This window comes from Tyto alba, unplaced genomic scaffold, assembly GCF_018691265.1.
Source record: "Tyto alba isolate M040663 unplaced genomic scaffold, T.alba_DEE_v4.0 Super-Scaffold_41, whole genome shotgun sequence".
Classification (NCBI taxonomy): Eukaryota; Metazoa; Chordata; class Aves; order Strigiformes; family Tytonidae; genus Tyto; species Tyto alba.
In genome coordinates this window covers 11,927,090-11,952,167 of record NW_024881317.1, presented here as the reverse complement: position 1 = coordinate 11,952,167, position 25,078 = coordinate 11,927,090, and the positions used below count along the sequence as shown (strand labels likewise).

General features: G+C 36.3%; 1 protein-coding gene across 1 annotated transcript; it reads left to right on the top strand.

Moving 5' to 3' along the window:
* The first annotated feature begins 8,014 nt into the window (after nt 1-8,014).
* Nucleotides 8,015-24,763, top strand: DTWD1 (DTW domain containing 1). Its single transcript, XM_042804194.1, has 7 exons — nt 8,015-8,124; nt 9,645-10,106; nt 10,610-10,891; nt 11,920-12,063; nt 13,300-13,576; nt 18,522-18,763; nt 23,344-24,763. Exons 3-6 carry the CDS (start codon nt 10,616-10,618, stop codon nt 18,746-18,748), a joined length of 924 nt encoding a protein of 307 aa, XP_042660128.1. The 5' UTR covers nt 8,015-8,124; nt 9,645-10,106; nt 10,610-10,615; the 3' UTR covers nt 18,749-18,763; nt 23,344-24,763.
* The last annotated feature ends 315 nt before the right edge of the window (nt 24,764-25,078 follow it).

Below are 25,078 nucleotides of genomic sequence, written 5' to 3'. Positions count from 1 at the left end.
CAAAGTAAGCAAAGTAAAATAAACAATCAATTTAATCTGAAGGTTTATTTTAAGCTTCATGGTATAAACCTGCTAACTAAATTAGTTCTTCATATGTCCGACTACTGCTCTTTACAGTTACGTGAAAAGTTAGTCTCGGGCCTACATCTGAATGCAGTTGAGCTTAATCAGTAAAACACTTGCATTTTTGTACTTGTGGAATATGCAGCTTGCTTGTTTGATATCAACAGATCTAAGAATGCTTTAAATTAATTTAGTTAGACTTAAAGTCTAAATATATAAAGTTTAAAACACAAAAATGAAGGTATACAAAATTAGTAAAACAGCAAGTCGCATTTGTTGCACTAAGTTTATTACATAATTAAGAAACAGTAAGAAGAGAAATATTGTAAATAACCACAACAAAGCAGATGAAAACACTGGATTAACTTATTTCCTTTTATGTTAGGAGACAAGCATTGATTCTAAACTGTGTGAGAACTGAGTGAAGAAGTGCTAATAGGATTTCCATATTCCTTGCTTCTTGCTTATCTGTGTACATTTGCACATACCTAAGCACAGATAAACAAAATTTAAAAATCAGGCCTCCAAGGTTGTTGTTTTGTTTTGTTTTGTTTTTTTTTTAAACACAGATGTGGCATTTCAGAAAGCTACATCATGTTCTGGCAGTGTATTACAGATGCCTCTAACAGGAATAGCTGTAGATTATAAACTCATAGAACATTTTCATCCAGTGCAAGCAGTAAAGTGTACAGCCATTCTTTGAGTACCAAGACATCAGGTTTTATGCAAAAAAACTATGACTTCTTATATTTTGTAGGACTAGTGATTCCTTCAGTATATTGCTATTTCACCATCAACTTTAACTAGCCTGTTTCTGTTTGTATTTAAACACTTTTTCTCAAAAATGTTACATTTGTGCACACATGCTTTGCAGCAAATACTATCAACAGGTCACTATTTAGACATAGAGTTTATCAAGGCTGCTCAACAATCTGAATTGTAAAACTATCCTTCACTCTGCACAACTTGTTTTTATCAGCTTGACAGTATTTAGATTTGGACAAATGGCAGGAATTAATGGTTTCCTTCATTTATAAATCTGAGGCACTCAAAATTCATTCAGAAAAATGCAGTAAGTGACATAACATTTACAATATTCTTCAGTCTTATCAGCTAGTAACTATTTTAACATAGATTGTGAAACTCAGTCTGTGTAATACTATTTAAAGATAGGTTTCATTAAAAGAAAGAAAAATAAAATTTTTTTTGATTAATGATAGTAACTTAATATTTAAAATCAATCAAAAGTCAGGATTACAAAGTATCTAATACCAGTAACAAATTAGTGATTGTTTTATGTTGATGATGACTATGATCACCTGACTATTAGAAACCTGTAGACTGTATTAGGTACCTGGAGACCTAAGAGCTTCCTTTTGTTGCTGTTGGTCATATGAAAGAAATAAGGAATGTCTTCACTTTTTACACCCTCAGGTGAGAGGCAGGAGTATGTACTTGAGCATGTACATACTTCTGCAGACACTGCTGCTGCAAGATCAGTTTCACAACGTTCAGGTTCGTGCTAACCAGCTGTGGAGTAAAAGGGAATGATCACCCCCAGAAAAAATTGATTTGAAATTCATCTGCATAATAGCATTCAAGTGTTTTATATCCTTGCTGCAAGCTCCTACTTTACTGATACTGCAATTCCTGCAGCAAATCATATATAGGTGTTACAATCACCTCACTGCATAATCTTAAATCACTCCCTCAGCATTGTCAGGTTTGTATACTCAATGCTACATTAAAAAAACCTGATCATGTAATTTAAGATGATGTGTAACATATGCCAAGGGGGACTGCAATAAAATTACATATTCTATATTCTAATTCTGGGTTTATCTTACTTTTGGAATTCTTTTCAAGTTTAATACTAGTTTAACATTATTTATTTCAGCACTTCAGCTATCGGTGAACTCTGGGCCATAAGGACAGGGCAGCAAGAAAAATCCTTCAACGATAATGGCTTCTAATAGTAAATGACTACTAGATTTTTCACTTTTGTAGCTCCAAGAGATGCCAATAGTGATACTAAAAGGAGTATGAAAACAGAACACAAAGACAAATGTGTCAAAATATTTGCAACACCCCATACCAGCAGCTTTAGTTTAGGATACTGGAAGAGAATACATACTTGGAAATGCTGAGTTTTTATAAGTAAGTCTCAAAGTTTTGGAGCTTCCAAATGGCTTGGTAATTCTGAAAGTCGTTTTACCTTGAAGCCAGGGTAGTTATAGCTCTAAAAAGAAAAGAAAAAAGGAACTAAAGCTAATTATTACATTCTCTCTGTTTTAAACAGCTGCTCCAATTAGAAAATGCTATTTCAAATATTCAACCAATTCTTTTTCTAAAGTAAAATTTTAAAAATATTCTAAAAGAGAAGTAGTCACTTGCCGATGACCCTGTTTTATAAAAATTATTTCTTTAGCAGTTGCTTTATTACCCTTAAGAGTCTGTCAATATACATGAAATCACCACTTCAGTCTTTGATTAAGTTTGTTTCTTCTTTCTCAAAAATTTTTTATCAAAAAATACTAAACCCATGTCAAATTTCCAAGATGTCTCAGAAGAATCTAACAATGGTTTTATTTTTACGTATCTCAGTATTTTCTTCAATAAAAACTTTAATTGATCTTTAATAAGCCAAACTAAAAGCATGATATGGCCTTATGCTAAAAATTTTAAATCACAACATATTAACTCAATGGGTTATTAATAATTTAGGGCCCGTTGTTTTCAGTATTCACATTAATATTTCAAATAAAGAACCTGTTCATGCCTGACATTTAACCAACATCCAAGAAATACCAGGATCGACACATTCCAAACTACCAGACACATTTGTTCTCCTTCAAGTCCCTCATCTTGCACAGTGGAAAATCCCAGACACTAGGCACCAAGATTTGCCCATAATATGCCAGATGAATAAAACCATCATATTTACACTGTATTTGAAATTTCCATTACCCAATATATCTATTGTGTAGTCTTATAAAAATTTACTAACTCTTCAATGAATGAATCTCAAAACTTTTCTTTCCCTTGGTTTGGTATCAGAGGTAATTCTCTGAATTCCAATACAAAGCATATTCATAAGACATAATGCTATGTACATTTCTATATGTAGCATAAAAAAAGCTCATCTCTACATTTCTACCCTTTGACTTGTCAACAATGTATTTGGAAACCTGAAAGATGTTGAAATACTTAATTCATAATTAATGCTATTTCACACAATGATATAAACAATATGTTCAGCTAAGTAAATTCATACTATGAACTGTGAATATACTTCAGATAAGGAGCAATGGTCTAAAAATGAGACATTAGGTGACTACAAAATACTTCTGGTGATATAAAGAAAAAAAAAAAAAGTACTTTTTCAAGTTGTTTTTCCCCCCCACAAACATACAGACATAGTTGCAATCCCACTTCTGGATCCGAGGAAGAAACCTGAAAATCTGGTCTTTCTTGTCTAATCCACAAAACAAATTAAAAATATGTAATATACTTCCACTTTCCCCACCTCACTTGTCTGAATCAGAATTTCCTGTGCACCGAGTTGCTCTGTAGCAATGATGTAAAAAATTAGCAAGATTTAGCTAGAAATAGAGGCTGGATTGATGACTTAATTGATTAAAAGTGATAAGTGGGCAAGGACTTTTTATATATCTACATCTACACCTAAATGCGTATGTGCACAGAACTTAACACTGTCTAGTCCTCCTGCCTCACTGGAATGATTGAAAGGCTTAAAAATCACCATTTTTGTCTTTCTACATGTCTTTCTTTTATAATACCAAGATGTGTGGAGAACAAGATGTTTTTGTAGACTTTTGCCTTAACTTCATTTAGTCCTGAAACAAAATGTTCCTAAACCCCAGGCAGAACTGTGAGTTTAGCTTATTAGAATCTTTTAAACTATAAACTTGACACTTCAGAGTTTCAAACAGTAGAAAAGCTGTAAACACTTATCTCGGCCAGTGTCTGACATTTACTCTGTTCAAGGGCAGTAAAATGTTCCTCTAGATATGCTAGTCCACACTGTAATGAAAATATTTTTTCAGCATGTTTCTCTAGTTCAATGGTACATGCACATATTCTCTTCTCCAAATCTGAGAGTGGACTGACATTCAATAGAACATGTTCATACAGATATTTACACGTAGCATTGAAGGAATACTCTTTTCCTAACTTATCTACCAAAGAATAAGGTTTATCGAGAGAGATACAACTTGGCCATTCTGCAATGAGTAACAACTTGACTTCTGCAATGAGTACATAGTAAAAATTGATATTTCTGAAAATTACACAAATGCAAAGATTAAATTAGGTAATCTGTGAACTTTATTTACTATATTTTACACCAGTAAAAATGCATTTTACATATGCCTTCTAAGAATCTCTAATTTTGGCAACATTATTGTTGCCAAACATAGACTCTGATTTCTTCCTCTCCCATGTACCGTATTCAGAGATGATTACATCATCTCAAAAAGATAGAAAAACAAAAATAGGCCAGGAAGGCCCATTACAGCATGCACAGAGTAATTAAAAAGACTATAACTTTTTAGTTAGAGACTGAGATAACTCAAGAAAAAAAGGGATATTATGTTTCTAAAGAGACAAATAAAATCATGTGCAATTTAAGTTCTCGGACAGGACAGTAACGTCTTCCATCTGTTGAGAACAGGCTTGGAAGCATTGGAGGAAACTCTGTTCCTTGGTCTAGCAAAGAATTTAAACTAGTAGTTTAAATATTTGAGCTAATTGTTGAAACCAACGGTAGTCATCTGAAGTTAATCACCAAATTGGTTGCTTCCCTGAAAAAAATTAGTAAGTATTAATACAGAGTAATCAATGTGGTTTTAAAACCTCTAGTAAAACTGAAAGACAATGGCATGTTCTATCTTAATATCACAAAAGCAAGCCAAATTATTTCTTAAAAAAAAAATCAAATTAAATGCAAACTATTAATATACATATGTTAACTTTAGGGCAAACAGGGAAAAGGTGAGTAAAACCAATTAGAAAATTATAACATATTAATATTTTGTTTTGACATCATTCCAAATTAAAATGTTTCTATTTTTATGTCAGACCGCTCCTCTTAAAAATACACCTTTTAAAGAAAAAAATAAATATTATAATTAAAAGTTCTGCCCACCAAAATCCTTTTAAACATTTTTTGTTTCTTTGTTTGCGTGAGAGAAAAAGTTTTGGTTCCAAGCAAAAGAGCAATTTTTCTAGTAGGTCTATAATTAAAGCCTTTGAGTGAATCAATACTTGCAAATGATGTAGGCAGGTCAGGAAGAATGTTCTGTTTCCTCCAAAAATAATGTAATTTTGACAAATCACTGGTAACCACATTATATTAAATTCTTAACAAAATACAAAGGCATATTCAAAAAGGTTTTCCTAGCAGTCTCATCTGTATAAGAAAAGAAATCAAGCTCATTAAAAATCAAAACTAGCTATTCCCCTTCTCATACTCATCAGAACTTTTTGCCTCAGGGTTCAGGACTTTCTGTTATGTTAGTAACGCCATGGACTGATCAAATATTTTAAACAAAGCTTGATTCAGTGTCATCACCCATGCATGCTTCCAACAATAGATTGCTGTACAGCAGACAAAAAGTTTCCTCCATGCTTTAGCTTTGAGAAACAGGGAAGTTAACAACAGAGAAGCTGTTCTCTTAAGCGTTTGCCATTTCTGCAAACCCCGTAGTTTCCAGTGCCCGAGGGTCTTGGAAATACAATCTATGCCCAAACTCTATTCTCAATATTTACATTCACATGACTTTGCTCAGGACTTGACTCCTGCATGTTCACTTCACCATACACATGGGTTGTTAAAATAATAAGCAGTCAGACACACCAAATCTTGAGACTGAAAGAATTCTTACAAAGTCAAAGCAGGCTTTTGCATTTTCTGCTGACATACAGTAAGAATTGTTCTCACCTGAATGATTTAAAAAACCCCTAAGATAACATATATTAGCAAATATTTAAACTTTAGATAAATAAAACTGACAGTCAATGCTACCACTATAGCATATATACAGCATGTTCATTGTATTTTCTTCCAATAAACAGAAGAACAGTACACATTCTTCTATGCTGGAAAACATGCTAAAAATGGGAAAAATATGTTAGGGACATTTAATCATAAACATAGGACTTCCATCTTCTTCTCAGTACCTCCATACAAAATATTTAGATTATTATTTATGTACTTCTAAATACATACTGAAGAAAAAGTGTCGAATCACCTGGCAAACTTGCTCTGTTCTTACATATTCAGGGTTTTTTTAGAAGAAATGTGAGGGTTGCAGATTAGCAGAAGTCTTACTGAAATCAATCAACTGGTATATTCTGAGTTCAGTATAGTTAAAAACTCAAACTTTACACTGTTACATCTGGGCAGAAACAAAGAGTGAGAAATACTGGTTTGAAAAAAATGAACTTTTTAGTAAATTGTGAAATTAAGAACCCCCAATAAAAATTCTACAACAACCATTCCTAAAAATGGTTTTGTTAATATCACAGCTTTTGTGCAAATAACTATATAGAATAAAAGTATACAAAGAAGTAATTAATATTTCAGAGCCTGCTTCTAAATAATGAGCAGGCTCTGTTTGTTCCCAAACATCAAGTTCTGGATTAAACACCCCAAGAATTCACTCCAACAAAGTAAGAGATAGTGCACTTGGTAAAACCTATTATAATTAAGTTTGGCAAGAAAGAAATTTTAAAACTATTCTAAAATTCTTGTGTCCAATAAACATATTTTTATTTTAACACCATTAACTACTCTGCATCAAGAAGTATTGTCAAAGCATAAGGAGATAAAAATTATGGATGGTGAAATGTTGCCATTTTTTCCTAATACTGCAATGTATTACATACTGCTAGCAAGAAAAACAGATCAAGTCAAAATAAACCAAGTAACAACCGAATGCTGGTAGAAATCCTTTGCCACTGAATGTAATACCACTGAAGTCAGTGAGGTTTTTGGGGTGTAATTGAGATCAAAGTTTGGCATAAACTCTGCCTACAATGTCAATTTTTTCCCCCTAAGACTATTACAACTAATATATGACAGACTTTATTTCCTTGAGTCGAGAGAAATATTCTGTATACCAAAATTACTAGTTTAGTTTAGTTACTGCAGCCTAAAAATTCAGTTACTGAACACTGAATATTGGATAAATGCTACTACAGAGCAGTATCCTCAACCAGGCCAAGGAATTCCACTGAAAAGATCCCATGTCCTATTTGGAGAGAGATGCAAAACAGGAAGGAAGGAATACGGCAACACGGTTCTTCCAGCCGTTGGTGTCAACCGTAAGTACACAGCAAGTATACTACTAAGTGGAAAATCAAAAAGAATACAGGTTAAAAAAATCTAATTGACCTAGCTTTCCTGGAGTTAACAAGGGAGTGAAACAAAACCTTATCAGACTCCCATCAGAATGGTTTCCAGGTACTTGCACCGGCGGCCAGGCCCCGCAAGGCAGTACCGCCTCCCACGCGGGAAGCGTCGGCGACATTTCACACGGGCTGGGTAAACCTGGAACGGGACCCAGGCTGGAGAACGGGACCCTGCAGGTAACGGGTTTTAGTGACAGGAAACACGGGAAAGACGGTTGGCGGCGGGAGGCCCTGAGGAAAACACAAAACCCAGTGTCAGGAGCCGCCCTCCTCTCCCGTGGGGTGACCCCGAGCCGCCGCCAGCCGCGAAGCTGCGCGGGGAGGAGAGCACCTCGCCACGGAGAAGGGCCCTCAGGCAATCACCCAGTCTGTCTGTCTGTCTCCAGCCCCGCGCGTGCCGTCACTAAGAGGCCCCTAGCAACCGTGCCCCGCCGAAAAGCGCCCCGCCAGGCACACTCTTCCGGCCCCCCTCCTCCCCGCGGCGGCCGAGCCCGACAGTTTCGTTCCGGGGCCTGTGCGGCGAGCGCCGGCCCGCGGAGGGGCTGGAGCCGAGGGAGCGAGGCTGGAGCGGAGCTCCCTGTCCCGCCGCGAGGGCGTCGAGGCGAGAAGAGGGAGCACGGCCGGGAGGTAGCGCATTCCTGGCAGCCCCGCGGCCCGTGGCGGGCAGGCGGCCACGACGGGGGGGGGGGGGGGGGGGGGGGGGGGGGGTGGCGGGGCCTCGGGGCCGTGCCCGGGGCGGCCTGGCGGTTCTCCCCGCGGTGGCTTGGCTTGGCTTGGCCTGGCCTGGCCCGACCGCGGGAGGAGGCTTCTGCCCGCCCTCAGAGGCCCCGGTGTCCCCGCGGTGACAGGGGCGGCTCAGTCACGCCTCGGGAGCAGAACTGCGTGGTTACTTTCCGTGAGACATCCCAGTAGCGAAGGCCTATGCCCCTCGCAGTTCCGCTGCGCCTCCCCCAGCCTGCTGTGTGCTGCCCTGGCACTGTAGGGCCACAGGAAGCCCCAGGCCCGTAAATGGCCGGGCCGCACTCCCCTGGTTGAGGGTCTCGGCTGCGTCCTCGGAAGCTGTTGCCGCCTCAGCCCGAGCCCCAAACGTGCCGCTTCCACATCGCGCAGCGGCGTTTAGCGAGGAGGGATGAGCAAGCACACGGCAGTGACTGACACGAGCGCGCTTTTTGACACCTCCTGATGTTTACACAGAGCCCCTGTACCCCGACTGAGGTTGTAAATGGTCTCGGAATTGCAGTTGAAGGGTGAAGTGTGGCGGGTACCCTCCAGCGGTGGTGATTTGTCAGGGTTTTGGAGATTAGGAGATTTGGAGTTGCCTATCATTTGTAGATGAAGTTGTTACGTTCTTAAAATTTTATGTCTGAATTGAGATTTGGGTCTTACAAGTTGTGTAAACTCTATTGCTGCCTTTTTTTTTTTTAGAAATATACATGTATATTTCTATAGCATGCATACTGCTGTAACTCTGTGAACAGCTATTGTTTGTGTCCATGAAGGTTTTCCTGTGCTGTTAGAGTAGCATATCTCTTGTCAATATCAATAATGAAAGTGCTACAGGGTGTCATAGTTGAACACAGTGCCGTAAGACATTATACTGAAAAGAATCAGTTTGCAGGCTGGGAATGCATGTCAAATTAACAGGGCCTCTGGCCCTCTTTGCTTCTCGAGGAAACTTGATAATAGTATGGGTTAGTCCGAGATGTAGGGTATATTTGCTTTATCTCAGAGATACTTTAAAGCAAATTGCACTATAAAATTTGTATGCATACTAGATTTTGTGTTTATTGGAATGGGCATCCTTGAACTTTCAAGAGTTACAGCTTGTTGGCAGAGGAGGTGAAAGTATCATAGCATGCATGGGTATTTAATTTTACCAGAAAACAACACCTAATTTTTCTGGGATTAATTTAAAATTTTTATTGGAAAGTTAGCGGGGTGTTTTGTTTTTGTTATTTTTCAATTAAATGACACTTGGTTTTATTTAAACACTTAACTTTGGATCCCATCTCAGGAATTATTGTTTGTTTGTTTTTGTTAAACATGACTGTTTTGTTACATCATTTCACAAGTGTGATCCCTGACATGAGAAAGTAAACCTAAATTAGCTGAAAGTAAATACTGAGAATGACTTTTTTCATTTTAAGTGATGCAGCACGGGGTGCAAAAGGCAGTTTGTAACTACTGCAGGCTCTGCAGACTCCTGATTGTGGGCTGCTTTGAAGATCAGAGGGGACTCTGAGTGACCTAGTCAGAAGGGTTTCACTAAAACAGTGACTATGGACCTCTGCACGCAGCAATACCAACTCTGTCTGGGTTGGGTATGGGCAAACAGTCATGTTTCTGATACATTACTTAGAGTACACACTGAAAATGTTATGGCAGCTGCAGTGGGTGAGACATCTGTCTTGAAGAAAGCCTGAAAAAAAATCCATCAGCGTTAATAAATACGAACTTGCAGAATGAGTCTAGACTGGGTCAGCCCTTACTGTCTGGTACATGGAGTACCAAAGCCGTTTTAGCTCTCGAGACTAATTTTTCAGCCTCAAGCCTTGCTTCTGGAGGATTCCTTTTATCTCACAAAGTTTGTCAACAGGGATTTCATTCAGGTAGTTTGGTTTGCCCACACACAATAAATTTCCGGATAAAGATGTGAATTTGTAAAATTAACATTTCTCTTAAGGATTTCTGTCCTGTAGACATTTAATTAATTGTCAGTAGTCATGCTGAAGACTAATGGGACTGTTCATCCAGGTGAATAGTGTCTACCAGTGTTTTCACAAGCTTTAGACACTGATCGTAAGAATAGTAAAAAATACAATCCTGCACAAGTTAAGTGAGTGGGATAACTCACCTTAGGAAAATTATGAATGTGCATTTATGTGCATTAAAGATACAGATCTCCAGTTCTTTCTAGCTGTTTATCTCATGCTCTCCTGAAGTCTGTTTGGAGTTCTTGGTGCTATAACAACTAAATCAGATTATTTTATTATTATGTAGGAAATACTTTATTTGATTAATATTTTTGGCTAAATAGGATCATACAGAATCATTTCCAATAAATTAGTATATTGGATTTTCTTTAACAGCTATAACATATTGTTTGTTTCAGCTAATCATGTCTTTAAATTCATCTACGCTCTTAAATGAAGAAAACCCTGAAGGACCAAAAAGAAATACTGAATGTTTGGAAAGTCTGGAATTGCAGACTCCGTCCTCATTTCAAGATCACCCACTTCAGCAATTACAGTTAGCATCACAGAAAGTACTTGAAAAGGCAAAAAAGAGTGGCAGATCAAAATGCCCCCGATGCAGTAGTTCAAGGATGTTTTATTGTTACACATGCTTTGTTCCTGTTGAAACTGTGCCTACCAAAGAAATTCCAACTGTGAAGGTTAATATTTCTTCTCAATTTTTTTATAATGTTCTTGTGCTTTTTAGTTACTGGGGACAGAGAACAGATAGTCTGTCTGTGACCATTTCTCTTCTGATTCTTTCTTTATGGACCTTCATCTTTAACACAGTATGAATAAACTACAGTTAGATCAAATTATTGTTCTTATTTGTGCAATTACATGTACAAATACTTGACAGTGTTCCAATACTCACATAAACTGTTATGTATCTACTAGATGAGAATATAAATTGAAGTCACTCAGCTTATTCCTATGTTCTCACTTAGTTCTTAAAAGTTTCTTTACAGTGCTCTTGCCTTCATTCTTCAGTTTCTAAGAACCCTAGCCAGAACAGGGTATATTGTGAACAAAAAATATGATTTGTCCATAACCGTGAGTGAACTTTACATAAGGCATTCCTAGTTGTCATGGTTGTGTGATTCAGGTAACCACTCTCAAAATATAAATAAAGAATAAAAAGTGTAGTGCCTTTCAGCTAATATACTTGAAGAAGGCATCAAAGAGGACTTAGACATTTTGCAGAATCACTTAGGAACTAAAATGCATTTTGAAGATGCTCTGTATTTTGAAAGCATCATGAAAATACTTTAGAAGTACTTTGGAAATTTGACCTAGGTATATTTTCACTGAAGTGGCCATTTTTGCAATAGGGTGAATACTTCAGATAAGTATTTATATTTAGACCATTATACTGCTCAGATTAAGACCACGTCTTATTTACCTTATTGATACTATTTCCGGAGGTTTTACCACACTACTGCTGCAGCATTCCAAATTGAATTCATTGCATACTTACGTATTTACATGAACTGAGAGAATATAACAGGTGCTTCTTGTCACTTGTCTCTAGTTTAGTTCTAAACCTATTAAAACAAAAACATTGTCAAAAGCTGTCAAATATGACTTAATTACATGTCCATAGGGATTTCTCCTAGATGTTGCATAAATTCTTGTACCTGTGATCATAAATATTGCTTATTTCTTTTTTTTTTCTTTCTCACTGTAGTTACCTTTGAAGATTGACATTATTAAACACCCAAATGAAACAGATGGTAAAAGCACCGCTGTGCATGCTAAGCTCCTGGCACCTGATGATGTTACAATTTATAAATACCCTTGCATTCCAGAATATGAAGAAAAAAGACATGAAGTAAGAAATTCTGTATAGATAGCCGGGCTTTGTTCTGGGGAGATGCAGAGGTACCTCCTGTACCTCCTGTGCGCTGGTACTGCGCTCTGCTGGGAGGGAGCAGGAGGGAAGCACTATTCTATTAATCTAGTCCACTCCATCTTGCAGTCTCTCACAGCTTGGGCCTGCAATTAGCACTATCTCAGCACCTTGAATTTTCTATGTTTACCACCTTAGATAATGGATAATTTGATTCATTGTGTACCATAAGAAATACTTTGCCCAAACTTATGAAATTACTCGATTTACAGCCAGTTAAACAGCAGTTAGGTGTTGTGCTCGTCATATTCAGCAGCTGCCGTATTTAAACTTCTGTAAAATTTTTTAACGTTTGCTATTACAGAGAAAACGTACTAAAATGCAACTACTGTCTATCGCAGTCAGCACAGAGCCTGAAAAAAGTGACCTATCAACTTGGATTTATATGCTCATTTAAATGGTGTGATTAATCTGAAATCTAATATTTGCACATTCAATGTCATAATTAACACTTCCATTATTGTTTGACTACCTGCAGAAGAGGATAATAGCCATATCTCATAGAGATGTACCTTTCATCAGGGAATGAGCCATCAAGGAAAGCATAGGTGGCAAAGAGGCAGGAAGCTGAAAAAAAGCAGAAAGAGCACTGGGGAAGGCAGGCAAAAGTGGGAAGGGAGTGAAGTGACTTTGTATTGTCCAGGCTTTTCAAGTCACAGATTCTGAAGGCTGCAATAAGCTACTGAAAAACTACTAAGTGTGACCATCACTGGTCTTTTTCATGCAATATATTTGTGGGACGTGCAGTAGACACGAGGGCAGAAGAGATCATTTCTTCTGATCTAAAATTTGTGAATGAAATTAGAAACTAATCTTTATGGCCTTCCTGCCCCGTATACTGGCATGACAAGTGAAATCTGAACTTCCTCAGGGCTGATGCCAGTCTCTTGGCTGAAAAAGTTTTTTTACAAAAGTATTACAGTTTATAGTGTAGTATTGAGGTGACATTTAATTAAAGGTCTCAGATATCTTTATTCATTATTTTAACATAATATTTTATCATTTTAGATTGTAGAATATCTTTTAAGAGATACTTTGTCTTGTCCTGACTTGAATGTTTGTGGGAGGGAATAGAAAATTTCTGTTCTTTAATGAACCAGTTCCTGGTGTTTTATTGGATTTTGTCGGTGCTCACATTTCTTTCTTTTCTTCATTTAGATAGCACTTATATTTCCTGGCCCAAATTCAGTTTCAGTAAAAGATATCACTTTCCATCTCCAAAAGTACACTAAGAAAAGTATTTGTGATAATGACGATGACTATTCCAGAGAGCCATTTCTTAAGCAAGCAAAAATGGAACCTAAAGAAGAAGAAAATAATCTAAATAAATGCATCTCGAGCAACAGGAGTGAAGGCACTAGACTAAAGAAAATAATATTTATTGACAGTACCTGGAATCAGACTAACAAAATAATAACTGATGAACGACTTCAAGGTAAAAAAAAAAAAAGTTGCTATTGAGGTGTTATTGCTACAGAAATAATTAAGGCAAATATATGTCCCTATAATAGACCTGAGCATGATATAAGTGTATATCTAATCCTATATCTGAGTATACATGAAAAATTTAACAGCCTATTTCAGTACTGTAGAAGATTTCCTGAGCCGAAGACTCCGTTACTTTCTATGTCATATAATTTGTTTTGCAAAAGAATGACTATTACAAAAGCATTTATATTTATTTCTCTCATTTCTTTACTGGAACAAATTTCCTCAGTCTCACAGAATGGAAGCTGTCATCTTAGATAGTAGAACAGTAGTTTGAATGACCTCTGAAGGAAGCCAGAAAGATTTCCTTTGCAGGTGGCTGGCTGCTTTTTCAGGAGACCCAGGGGAGCATTTTTGTACAGGCTAGTGGCAGACAGGCCACTAAAAGGGGAACGCGGGATCTAGGAGGTAGAACGCAAGTATGTCATGGCTTGGTTCCTTTTGCTAGTGAAGGTCTTTGTTTCATGGTCCTTTCAATGATCTCACTACTTTGCAGGCAAAAGGGGAATGCTTGCTTGCACTCTGCACCCTCACCCTCCCATCTCTGAAAGCAAAAACTTGTAATTATGCAAAGGTTTTTTGTCTTAGGTTCATTAAAAGAAGTTTACATTTAAGTATTCTAAATAAAACCACAAAAAATAAAACAATTTAGCAATAGCATTCCATTTCCTTTGAGATAAACAGGAGCTTGAAAATACTTTTATTAGTGAAAAGTGCACTTAGCTGGGAGGCAGGCTATCAATTTTATACAAGTTTATATATAAAATATATAACTACTTACTAGCATCTGCTTTGCACTGGGAATTTCACAGACTTCTTACATTCAAGATGAATGTTGCTTTGATGTCTAGTCAGTTTATTAAAGAATCCCACGTTAGTATAATGTATTGACTAATTAAAATCCTGTTTCTGAGTATTTTGTTTAACACAAACCATACTCTATCAAATAAACTGAAGTATTACTATAAAGATTAGAGTAATTGCATGTTGCAAATTACTGTAAAGGATTTGGAACTTATTTTGAAAGGATCAATTTAAGAAAAGTAACAGGCAGCCAGGGGAATGGAAGATTTCTGTGGAAGCTTATGCAGTGTATCAGTCAAAAATTCATGACTGGTGTTACTTTGGAGCTCTTAAAGAATGTTTTCCAGTTACCCCATGTGAATGCTGATCAGGTGGACTCTTCCCTCCTCTCTAGAACTTCATCTCCAATTCCAGTTGCATTCCAGTCCTCTCTTTCCCTGGGCACCTTTCAGGATTGCTGTAAGGTGTGACTGGCATCATGCAAGTCCACGCTCAGGGGAGAATTTTACCCTCCATACAGCAGGTATAACTGTGCACAACCTGTGTATTCATTGCTTTCCTTAGTGCTTGTCATAAAGGACATAAGTTGCATCAATACTCCTTTTAGAGACTGCAGTTTTTGCTTCCAAGATGAATGGGGCAAAGTTTCCTTAGGCATAAACTGACGAAGTTTTTATGTTGCACACACATGAAAAGTAGAGAACTGTTGTCATTTTTCAGTTCAACTGCAAAGGAAGTTACTATCCAACAAAATATTCCTCATATATTAGAGTTCAAAAAAGGAGTGTTCCTAATTCCAAATAAAAAGTAATTGCAGTACTTATTCAGATGGATTAAGTTATAAGAAATATTGGATGAAAACATTAATGAAGCCAAGAAAATGTAAAAAAAAACCCTTGTGTTTTATAAGCCTGCATCTATATAGAGAGTAAATCTAGCTAATTGTACTGCAAGTGAAAGCAAATGAGTACATCAATCTTTAATAATAATAAAAAAAAAAGCCTAGAAAACTTGGACAAAAGAATACTCTATATCTTCTTGGAAAAGTGGTATAATATATCATTAGAAAGCAAAACTAAATCAGTTGCGTCAAAGACAGGAAATAATTGAAAGTTGGCAATGTCTAGGATTGATAACATCATTAAAAGTGATCACTAGGTCAGAAAGGAAACAGTTGCATCTAACGATATTTATTACTTTCTCATATGAGTGATGAAGCTTATTGGCAACATCAAGATAGTTGTTAAACAGATTGGGATTTTTTACTGTAAGTTCGATCCACTTGGTATTACCCAAATGTCTTATTTTATTAGCGTACACATTCTCTTGTACAAGGCTGAATCATATATCTGCTCTGGTTGGGGTTTCTTTGGTTGGTTGGTTGGTTTGTTTGTAGGTTTTTTTTAAATTTTCTGTGCTTCCTTTAATTTCTGCAAGAAAACAGTAGCCTTTGCCTATGCACAGCTAGGATATATTTGAGAGCAGAAGGTTGATGTTCTCTGAGGCAAACTCCCCTCATCCTTCTTTTCTGACAGATCTCTTGGCGTCTTCTATTTTCAACTTTCTTCTTCCCACAAAATCACAGAGATGTGATGCAAAGAAAAAGTAGGAGTTCTGGCATGAGTTTCCACTTTCTTTCTAAAATAATATATGCTGACATCATTCAGGGGGCCATAGCAGAGGCAAGGTGAATCCAAAGCATGTAAACCCCTTCTTCCTCAGCTTAAATCATCAAGTTACTTATAAACCATGGGAATCTAAAAGATTAGAAAAGGATCAGAATTCCTGCCTGAAATAGCATTTTTGAACTGCTGCCTCTTTAGGAAATGAACTGTCATTAAAATAAAATAGGCACTTTAGCAAGATCTTAGACTCTTAATAGCTACCATAGGTGCAAACCATAATTTACTCAGCACTAGTATTTATTGTAGTGGATCTCCCAGTTGACTATGTGAACTATAGGAATGAAGAGGTTCTGTTGCAGAGTAAGCAACTGGCTTCTGTATGTGTGTGAACTTTATAGCTTACGTACATCTTGATATAAGAACTTAGAATCTCACTTAGATGTAATATCAGTGACCAAACATGATTAGTATAGGATCCTACAGGTTTGAACATTCAGTTATTGTAGTGGAGGAAACATAGGGACTGTGCTGTGATAATAGGATGTAGCATATAAGAAAAAAAAAGATTTACGGGAAGGCGGGAGATCTCTCTGAAGGGTACTGTCTGCCATAAGACACATATACAGGAGAATAACTTTTGTGTGGGAAATTTGGTTACATTACCAAAGCAGATTTAAAGGTAGCTCTATTTCCATTTTGCTTGATCTCAGTTTCATAGAAATGTTTATTTCTAATAAGCTGAAAGTAAGCTGGTGCTAAAAAGGCAAAATCAACATGTTGATTTCCTTAGTATTGTAAGCTTTTATATGCACAATCAGTATTGTCATTGTCTTTGTCTGTATAGAAACAGAGAGAGTACAGGTGATAGAAACATGCTCAGTAAACTGTAACTCTTAACCACTTCTAATATTTTTTTGTTGAAAAATTTCCTAAAATTCTATGTTTGAAATCAGCTGTTCCTGCATTTGTGATAAGCTCAGTAGTATCAGTGATGATGCCTTCAGTGAACTTTTCTTTGTATTCAAACCACAGATAGGTGGGAGTTTACACTGGAGGAATTGTCCCCTAAATTTAGTTCACTGCTGTTAAGGTGGAAACATCGCTGAATTTGATCAAAGTTTTTACTTTGACTGAGGCTGAGAATTCAAGTATTAAAACCTCTTGAGAGAAAGAAGCTTAATACAGTTTCCTATTATTATTCTGAATACACATGGATAGGATTATTAGAGGTATTAGACTACATGTTTTTGAATTTTTGGTTCCGAAATGCCAACAATAACACTTAGATTCTGTGATGAAATCTCCTGTTCTTCAGTTTTTTTAAAAATGCTGTAGGAGAGGTTTCTTCTACTATGCAAGATATATATTACCAACTGCAAAGCAAACAACTCAATCCATCTTGCAATTACACTAGAAAGAATTAAATGTAGTTTGAAGGTAAAAAGTATAGAATTACAAGTGCTGGGTTGCACCAGTTGGTGCTCCTGGATTTGGACCTTACTAAAGCTTATCTGCCCAAACTTCTCTGTCCATAACTTCCAAGCAATTCTTAAACCATATTGGTATTTATACTATTACTTGTACTAAACCATCCCATGACACACTTGTAGTATCCCGATTTTAACTTTTAGAAAAATAAAATATTTCAACCTGATCCTGGTATTATTGACAGGCATATATGCTATTCTTTATAATCCAACTGTCCCTCCTGTTTACAAAGTGATTACACATTAAGGTGGTTTTAATTTTGAATAATTTGTGCCTCTTAAGTAACATGAAAACCAAGATACATGTTTAAAAATCATCTGAGTAATAAAACAGTTACAGAGACTATAGTAAATACAAGATTTTCATGTGCCATACAGAGGCTGAACTTACTTATTTCATCTCAAGTGAGAATGTTTTAGTTTCTAATAAAATTAAAGACCATAATTACTCCTGAGTAATGCTGAGATTTCAGTTACTTAACAAGCATAAATGAAAAATGTCTGGCTCTTAGCAAATATTCATCAGTTCAGCAAAACTAACAGTCTGAAGGATTCTGGTTTACACTTGAAAGGTACTAGATTTGCAAAAGATTAAGTTTATTAATCATTTTGTGAACACTGGTGAGTCTCTGTAAGTGTGCGTTTCATTCTTCCCATCTGAAGAGACCCTGCAGTTTACTGGGGGCTGTGAGGCTATATAAATAAAAGATAACTTACAGGTTTTAATTGGAAATATGAGAATTGTAACCTAGAATTTACAGCACTTTTTCATCAGATTTCAAAGTGGTCCACAAAGGAGGATAAAATTATTGCCTCCGTTCTGTAAATGAAAAATGGAGGTCCAGGAAGAGAAATTATTTGCATGCAGGCATGTAGCAGGTTAGCAGCAAAGTCAGAAAACAAAACTAAGGACCTGTTTGTCACCCCATCCACCAATCCACATTGTCTAATGTATATCATCTTTTTTTCTTGACAGGGTTGCTGCAAATTGAATTGAAGACAAGGAAAACTTGCTTTTGGCGTCATCAGAAGGGAAAGCCAGATACATACCTTTCCACAATAGAAGCAATTTATTATTTCCTTGTGGACTATCATCAGGAGATTTTGAAAGAGAACTACAAAGGACAATATGATAATCTGCTTTTTTTCTTTTCATTTATGTACACATTGATTAAAAATGCCAAGTGTTGTGCAGGAAAATAAGATGTCTGTCTATAGGTAAGTAACACTACATTTTATTTTGTTTCTTTCGTAATGATAAACTGCACATGTGTACCTTTTTATCTAACTGAAATCTGGAAATAGATTGTAGTCTTAATAATGGCTGCTGTATTTGTTCAAAACTAAGCTGCAAACTTCATGTCCAGCATACTTGATGTAGAACTACTCAGATGAGCACTCTGAATAGAATTGCTTATTTGAAAACAGTCCTGCTTTGCTAAATATTGCTGCGTTTGAACCTACAGACCTGATACGCTCATCACAGTGAGATTGTTTCCTGAGGTAGGGATAAGAGGATTTGGCTCCTCTTGTTGTAGATCTCTCTAACTGTAAAAAGGAATTAGCATGCTAGCTTTTTATTAATACGTTCGTTTGGGTGTTTTGCTCAGTAATACTGATTTCATTTTTACGACATCAAAAGTATACTGAAATTAGGATGGTATTTAATTGGGGGTGGGGGGGGCGGAAATAGAAAATTAAAGACCACATTAAGTGAATAGAATATAAATTACGTACTTCCAAGATAAATTCTGGAAAATTGTCCTAGTAATAGATAAGATTGATCTCATTAGACGTCATTATACAGTGCATGATTTCTATCGTACCATTCACATTCTGTTACGTTAAGATTATTCTCAACTCCTTGGATAATTTTAGACTACTTCAAACATTAATTTAGTTAAGTGTTTATTATCATTATATAATATAATTATTATTTTGGGGAACACTAACTTAACAAATGTCACTATGGCATATCATAGACAATAAAGTTTTATAGATGTCACATGCTTATTTTCTAAGCAGCAGAAAGGGCTCATTGCACTGTAGGAGTTGTCTGAAAACGTAGATCTTCTTGCAGGACCTAAGACAAAGTAATCTGCAGAGAGAAGAAACAGGGAAGATGGTGGTTGCAACAACATTTCTGACAAGACTTTCTTAAATTAGGCAGACTATGAATCTGCTGTTTTTCCTTTTGCAGTAATACTGCAAATTTGAGCAGCATAAATAAGACTGCCTATGCTGATGAAATTTTTGCTGTAAGTGTAGCACTGCTCACAGTCATCACACGTGAATGTAATTGTACAGGTGTGACTTTGCCAAGCTATACCAGTGCAGCTAATGCTGGCAGAGGTAATAGAATAGACCTAAGCTATATCTTTACAAGCAGAGTTGTATTAATATATTTTTATCATGATGCAGTGTTCTGACAGAAAAATTCACGATGGTAAAAGTTAAAGTCTTAAGGTAGAAAAGAAATGTTTCATTAGAGATACAGTATAAGATGGATAAATATTTCTGAATATTCCCAGAAGTATGAAGTATGTTACTGGAGAAAAAAATAAATCTTGTCAAGGTGACACAGACTGAAAAATTATAATAGATTATTTTTAAAACAAAAATTCCAAAATTTTTGTTGTAGATTTTCCTCAGAAAATCTGCCCAAATTGTCACTTGCAGCATACTCTCCAAGAAGTAACTCTCACACCCTGGTAAATATAGTGTCATGAAAAATACTTTAAGAAAATCTTTATACGCTTACACAGCAATCCATACAGGTTCAAACAACTGATTCGTACTATATTTTTTAATGCATCAGAATATTGAAATCAAAGTTAACATTGCTTAAAACACAAGATACAAATACACTCTGCAAGTCATACTTCAGATTTGTATGCTTCTCTGCACAAGTGAATGCGTATAAAAATGTATTTCAGTAGACAACCAAGACACATCTCCTGAATTTGCAAAGAGAAGTGCTAGTTAAGTTACATGAGTGCACATAAAGTGTGTATGAACTATAGCAGCACTGTAAGAAACACAGGCTTGAAGTCAGAATGAGAAAGACTGTTTTTAAATATACATCTATATTGAGTTCATGTGCCAGGCAATGAGAAAAATCAACAGCCATGTCTCAGTGCTATTGAAACAACACGTTTCTTAATAATTTGGTTCTTACTGCTATTGAGAGGTTATTCTGGCTTTTTACAATGATTAATGCTATTTCCTTTGGTATGGATTTTGATAAGTCTTTTTACATTTCCATCTGTTCTTGTATTTCTTAAACAAAGATTCTTGTAATATTTTTAAAAAATCACACAAGTATAATAGCTTGAGAAGGAAACTTTCACCCACTTTAGACAAAAATAAAATGAACCCACTGACCTAATGTTTTACAGGAAACAGAGAGAAGAATCTGGGGGGGAGTGGGGGGAGGGAGGGGGAGTTACTTCCAAGACACATTTCCCTGAAAACATGTTTTTTTATTTAAGAAGCAGAGGTCAGATAAAAGCTTATATAAGCTGTTCTTTGTTACTTTTGGAAAATAGTTTCATAAGGTTAAAAATGGTTTCCAAATTTAAGTTTTGTGTACCTCACTTTATTTGAACAAGGGGAATTTAGAATCTATTCCAAAAGTAAATTAATTTTAATTCTCAGGTGAAATCAATGTACAGAAAAGATTTTAAATCTGGAATACTGTGTCCAGGGATTGGGTTCAGATTCTTTTTCTTCCCGTGCAACCTCAGTGTAATACAAAAGTCATTCTAATACCAAGTGACAAAGGCACATCTAATATCTGTAATTAATTATGATCTGTTGATATTCCTGTGATAACTCTGTATGAGGGCAGGAAGGAGGTTATTGTCACTTCTGCTGCAAATCTGTTTTGTCTGAGCAGCAGATGTAATTCCCCCCTTTCTTCCATCTCCTGCTCTCCCCTCTCTAAAAATATTTAAATCCTCTATTTAATTTCAGTACTGGTATAAGAAGCCAAACCAACAAAGTCATCCACCTCACACTGAAAATGTCTCAATATCGCTGATATATCTTTCGAGCTTTGAAACTAAAGAATAATTTTGTTCCACTGAATGAAAGCGATCAAGTGGTTAATCCTTTCAAGTTCAATTAGCAGCACTGACCTTCCTGTTCTTTAAAATGAAGGTCAGGGAGAGGTAAAGGCCACTTCTGGGCCTTTTCTTTCATATCAGAATACCCCTTCACTACCTATCTCTTCTGTTTCCAAAAACATTAGAGAGCAAGGAGGAAAACAGGCTTCTACTTCCATTAGCAGTAACTTAAACAGCCATAAGTTAAAGGGGGAGGAAAAGGAAGAGCATCTCTATCTTTCTCCTTTCACAACAGAAGACATCTGGCCTCCTGTGGGGAGGCCCCAGATAACAAAGAACCTGTCATTACAAACCTCCACGATGTGTCCAGAGAACCATTTTACCTGCGGTCTGGCTCATTCATTTCCTGCCACTGAAGCCATCTGCTTTTGCTTACTGTGGGTATTTTTGTTCTTTGTTTAGCCAGGAGCATGAAGTGGCTTCACTTCAGCATGCCTGTATGCTTGGTCAGAGGGAGTGTTTAATCCTTTTCTCAAAATGAGTAAGAGAGGGAGCTGCAAAAAAACAATTCCTTTTCTGGAAGGTAGCACAAATGTCATCCAAGCCTAGGTTGAATAAAGGGTCATGTCACTGCATGGGTTAAAGATACATTGAGATTGAAAAGAAATGTCAACTTGGAATCTACAGCAGAACTTCCCAAAGCACTTGTAATCTCACCTGATTTAAATCCTTTGTCACTGCTTCTTGCAATTCTTTTTCAGTTTGAGTCCAGCTGGTTTTCCACATAGGCTTCCTTCAGGCCCAATTGCAGAGTAACATAGTGATCTGTTCTTGTTTTTCTCTTGCAATGAGTTTCAGTATTTTGCCTGAATGCTTTAAAAATCAGTCTGCCCTTATAAAAGATGGTCATAGCATACTTATATAAAATGTAATGTGATGTATAAATGCGTTCCACCTATTCCTATCCTTGAAAATACCAAAGTAAGGAGAGGGGAAAACTTACTATTTTCCCATCATTTACTATAATGCAGTTAATATACTCCCAGGTAGCACTGACTTGTGTCTCAAAAGTACTCCAAAAAGCTGCTCATCAGCTGAGTTCAAACTTGTTTTGCGACACAAAACTTAATGGTAACTGCAGCAAGGTTAGAACAGGAAAGCTTTCCCACTAAGATGAAAAGATTGTGTGGCAGTAAGACACCAATCTATTGATACCAGAAAATGAGGTCACCCATTAAGGTACCAAACAATGTAACATAATTCTCGAACTGTTACCCCTTGTCTTGAGACATTATTTTAGTAAAATTCCAATGCTGTCATTAGTAAGAATGCTGATTTTGACTGGGGACACTTAGTAATAAATACTGACATTCAAAGTAATTGTTTATATGAATAATTTACAACATTTTTCCTGTTCGCTTGGTGGGAAAGTTAACACATTGCTGCCATTTTATGGATTCTGAAGATAAATCAGATGCTGTAGAATTTTGAAAGTAGTGTATCACATTAAACTTTAAAAACATTCAATAGCAGTGTGGTTTCTTCATTACTACCTGACAGAAAAAAATTCAAATGGTTGAATCCCACAGAAAGAGATGGGAACTACTTCTCTAATGCAAAACAGACTTCGTAATTTCACCTTACTGAAAATGGAAATTTTTGTCTAACTTCAGCAATACTGGTGCTGTTATAACATTCAAATCAACTATGATGTTACTGCTGACTTTTCAGACCAGTGGTGTTGCAATAGGATGTTTAGAAACATACCACAGAAGAATGAACGGAAGAGAATACTCCACACCAATATACCCAAGATTGAGCCCAACTCAGCCTGCAGTCCTGTGCGCTTCACTTCCCTTACCTGTAAAGTTAACTTCTGCCTCTGAGTAACATGTCTCTACGTATGAAGCTGGGCCCATAAAGCAGTTGAACTCAGCATGAAATCTAAAGGCTGAGTATTTTTAATTCAGAGGTTCTGATGATAAAATTTTCCAGCAGGGATAGAAGAGTTATACAGAAGTGTGTGTGTGTGTAATATCAATAAGTATATACCTCCCTCCTCGAAATAAATGCATTAGGACATGAGCCAAAGATTTTCTCCTATGCTGTTTCTGTCTTAGGGAACATAGAGACAAGGAAAATCAAAGTGTGGTATCAGAGCTTACAGAATTAAATAATAAACTGTTACATGTATGTAGCAAATGTATACTTCAATTAGATACAGACATATAGCTGACCCTGTTAATGTACACAGATGAGTAGTTTGACTAGAAGTTCATTTGTTAAGTTCAGATGCGCTATCCAGGACAAGTGCTGTATTATCCCTCCAAACAATGCACTGGAAAAACAAGTATTTCATACCTTTTCACCATTCTGAATATCGCTGTTAATGACCCTAGTATAGTTCCTACTTGTCTCATAAAGTACCATGTTTTCTTTGCATCTCCAAGTGAAGTATTAAGATTTGTTAAAAAAAAAAAAAAAAAAGGACATCCATCCAGGCTTAACAGGGCATGCCAAAAGAGGCCAACAGGGTAAACAGATTATTCCAAAACAATAAAAAGACTAAAACTGCAGAGAAATTTTAGTGTTGAACTACACAGAAATTGACTCACCTGCATAGAGGAAATGCCATGGATCATGCTCTGCCATTTGTTAAGCAGAGAAGAGGAGGAAGGAGCAAGAGCACACCCACTCTGGTACTAAGGAAAATGTGTTTGCCTCAAGTAATTGTGCACGTGAACACCTATAGTGAACATGCGTATATATGAGCCTTTGTGGAAAATTTGTATTATATATAGTGCAAGATAGTGTTTTCCTTGTTGTCTTTTCCTTATTGTCTTTTGATTACTTACTGGAGAATAAAATAATCAAACCAGAGTTAGTGTTTTTCTGATGTTTTAGCTTTTTATTAATAATACACATTTAGTTCATGAATTCCTCAGTTTCTGCTAGTATTTATTTCAGTGTAATTTTATTACAAACAATGGCATGTAAACCTATTAGTGTAACTGTAAATTTTGTAATATACCTTCTGTCCTACCAAAGTGAAATAAGACCTAGCCTTTACTCTGTGACAATACATTTTTGTACTTATGATCTGGAATAACATGTAACTTTTAATAAAACAAGTTGTCTGTGAGGCAAATAACATGGACTCTTTTTTTGTGACATTTTATGTCTCAGTATCATCTTCAACAGACATGCTATCAACAATAATTGGATATAATCTTTAGTCATATTATTGTCTATATCTGTTAATGTCAGCAAGTCCTGGTTTTAAACATAAGCATAAACATTTAGGACTTCTGAGGCTTTCGTCATAATGAGTTAGGCTGGTTTCCATATGGCAAACCTTACTTCTACTCAATTAAAAAGTGAATTATAAAAAACATTGCTAGGATGCACTCTATTTTGAAGTATCTCATATAATCAGTGAGTCTTTTTTTTAAACCAGACTTAAATG

What these genes read in the sequence shown, in the direction of transcription:
- DTWD1 (XM_042804194.1), top strand. Translation starts at nt 10,616, where the DNA reads ATGTCTTTAAATTCATCTACGCTCTTAAATGAAGAAAACCCTGAAGGA. An exon ending in AAGAAATTCCAACTGTGAAG is followed by an intron (nt 10,892 to 11,919) that starts GTTAATATTTCT and finishes TTCTCACTGTAG; the next exon opens with TTACCTTTGAAGATTGACAT. An exon ending in AACTGATGAACGACTTCAAG is followed by an intron (nt 13,577 to 18,521) that starts GTAAAAAAAAAA and finishes TTTTCTTGACAG; the next exon opens with GGTTGCTGCAAATTGAATTG.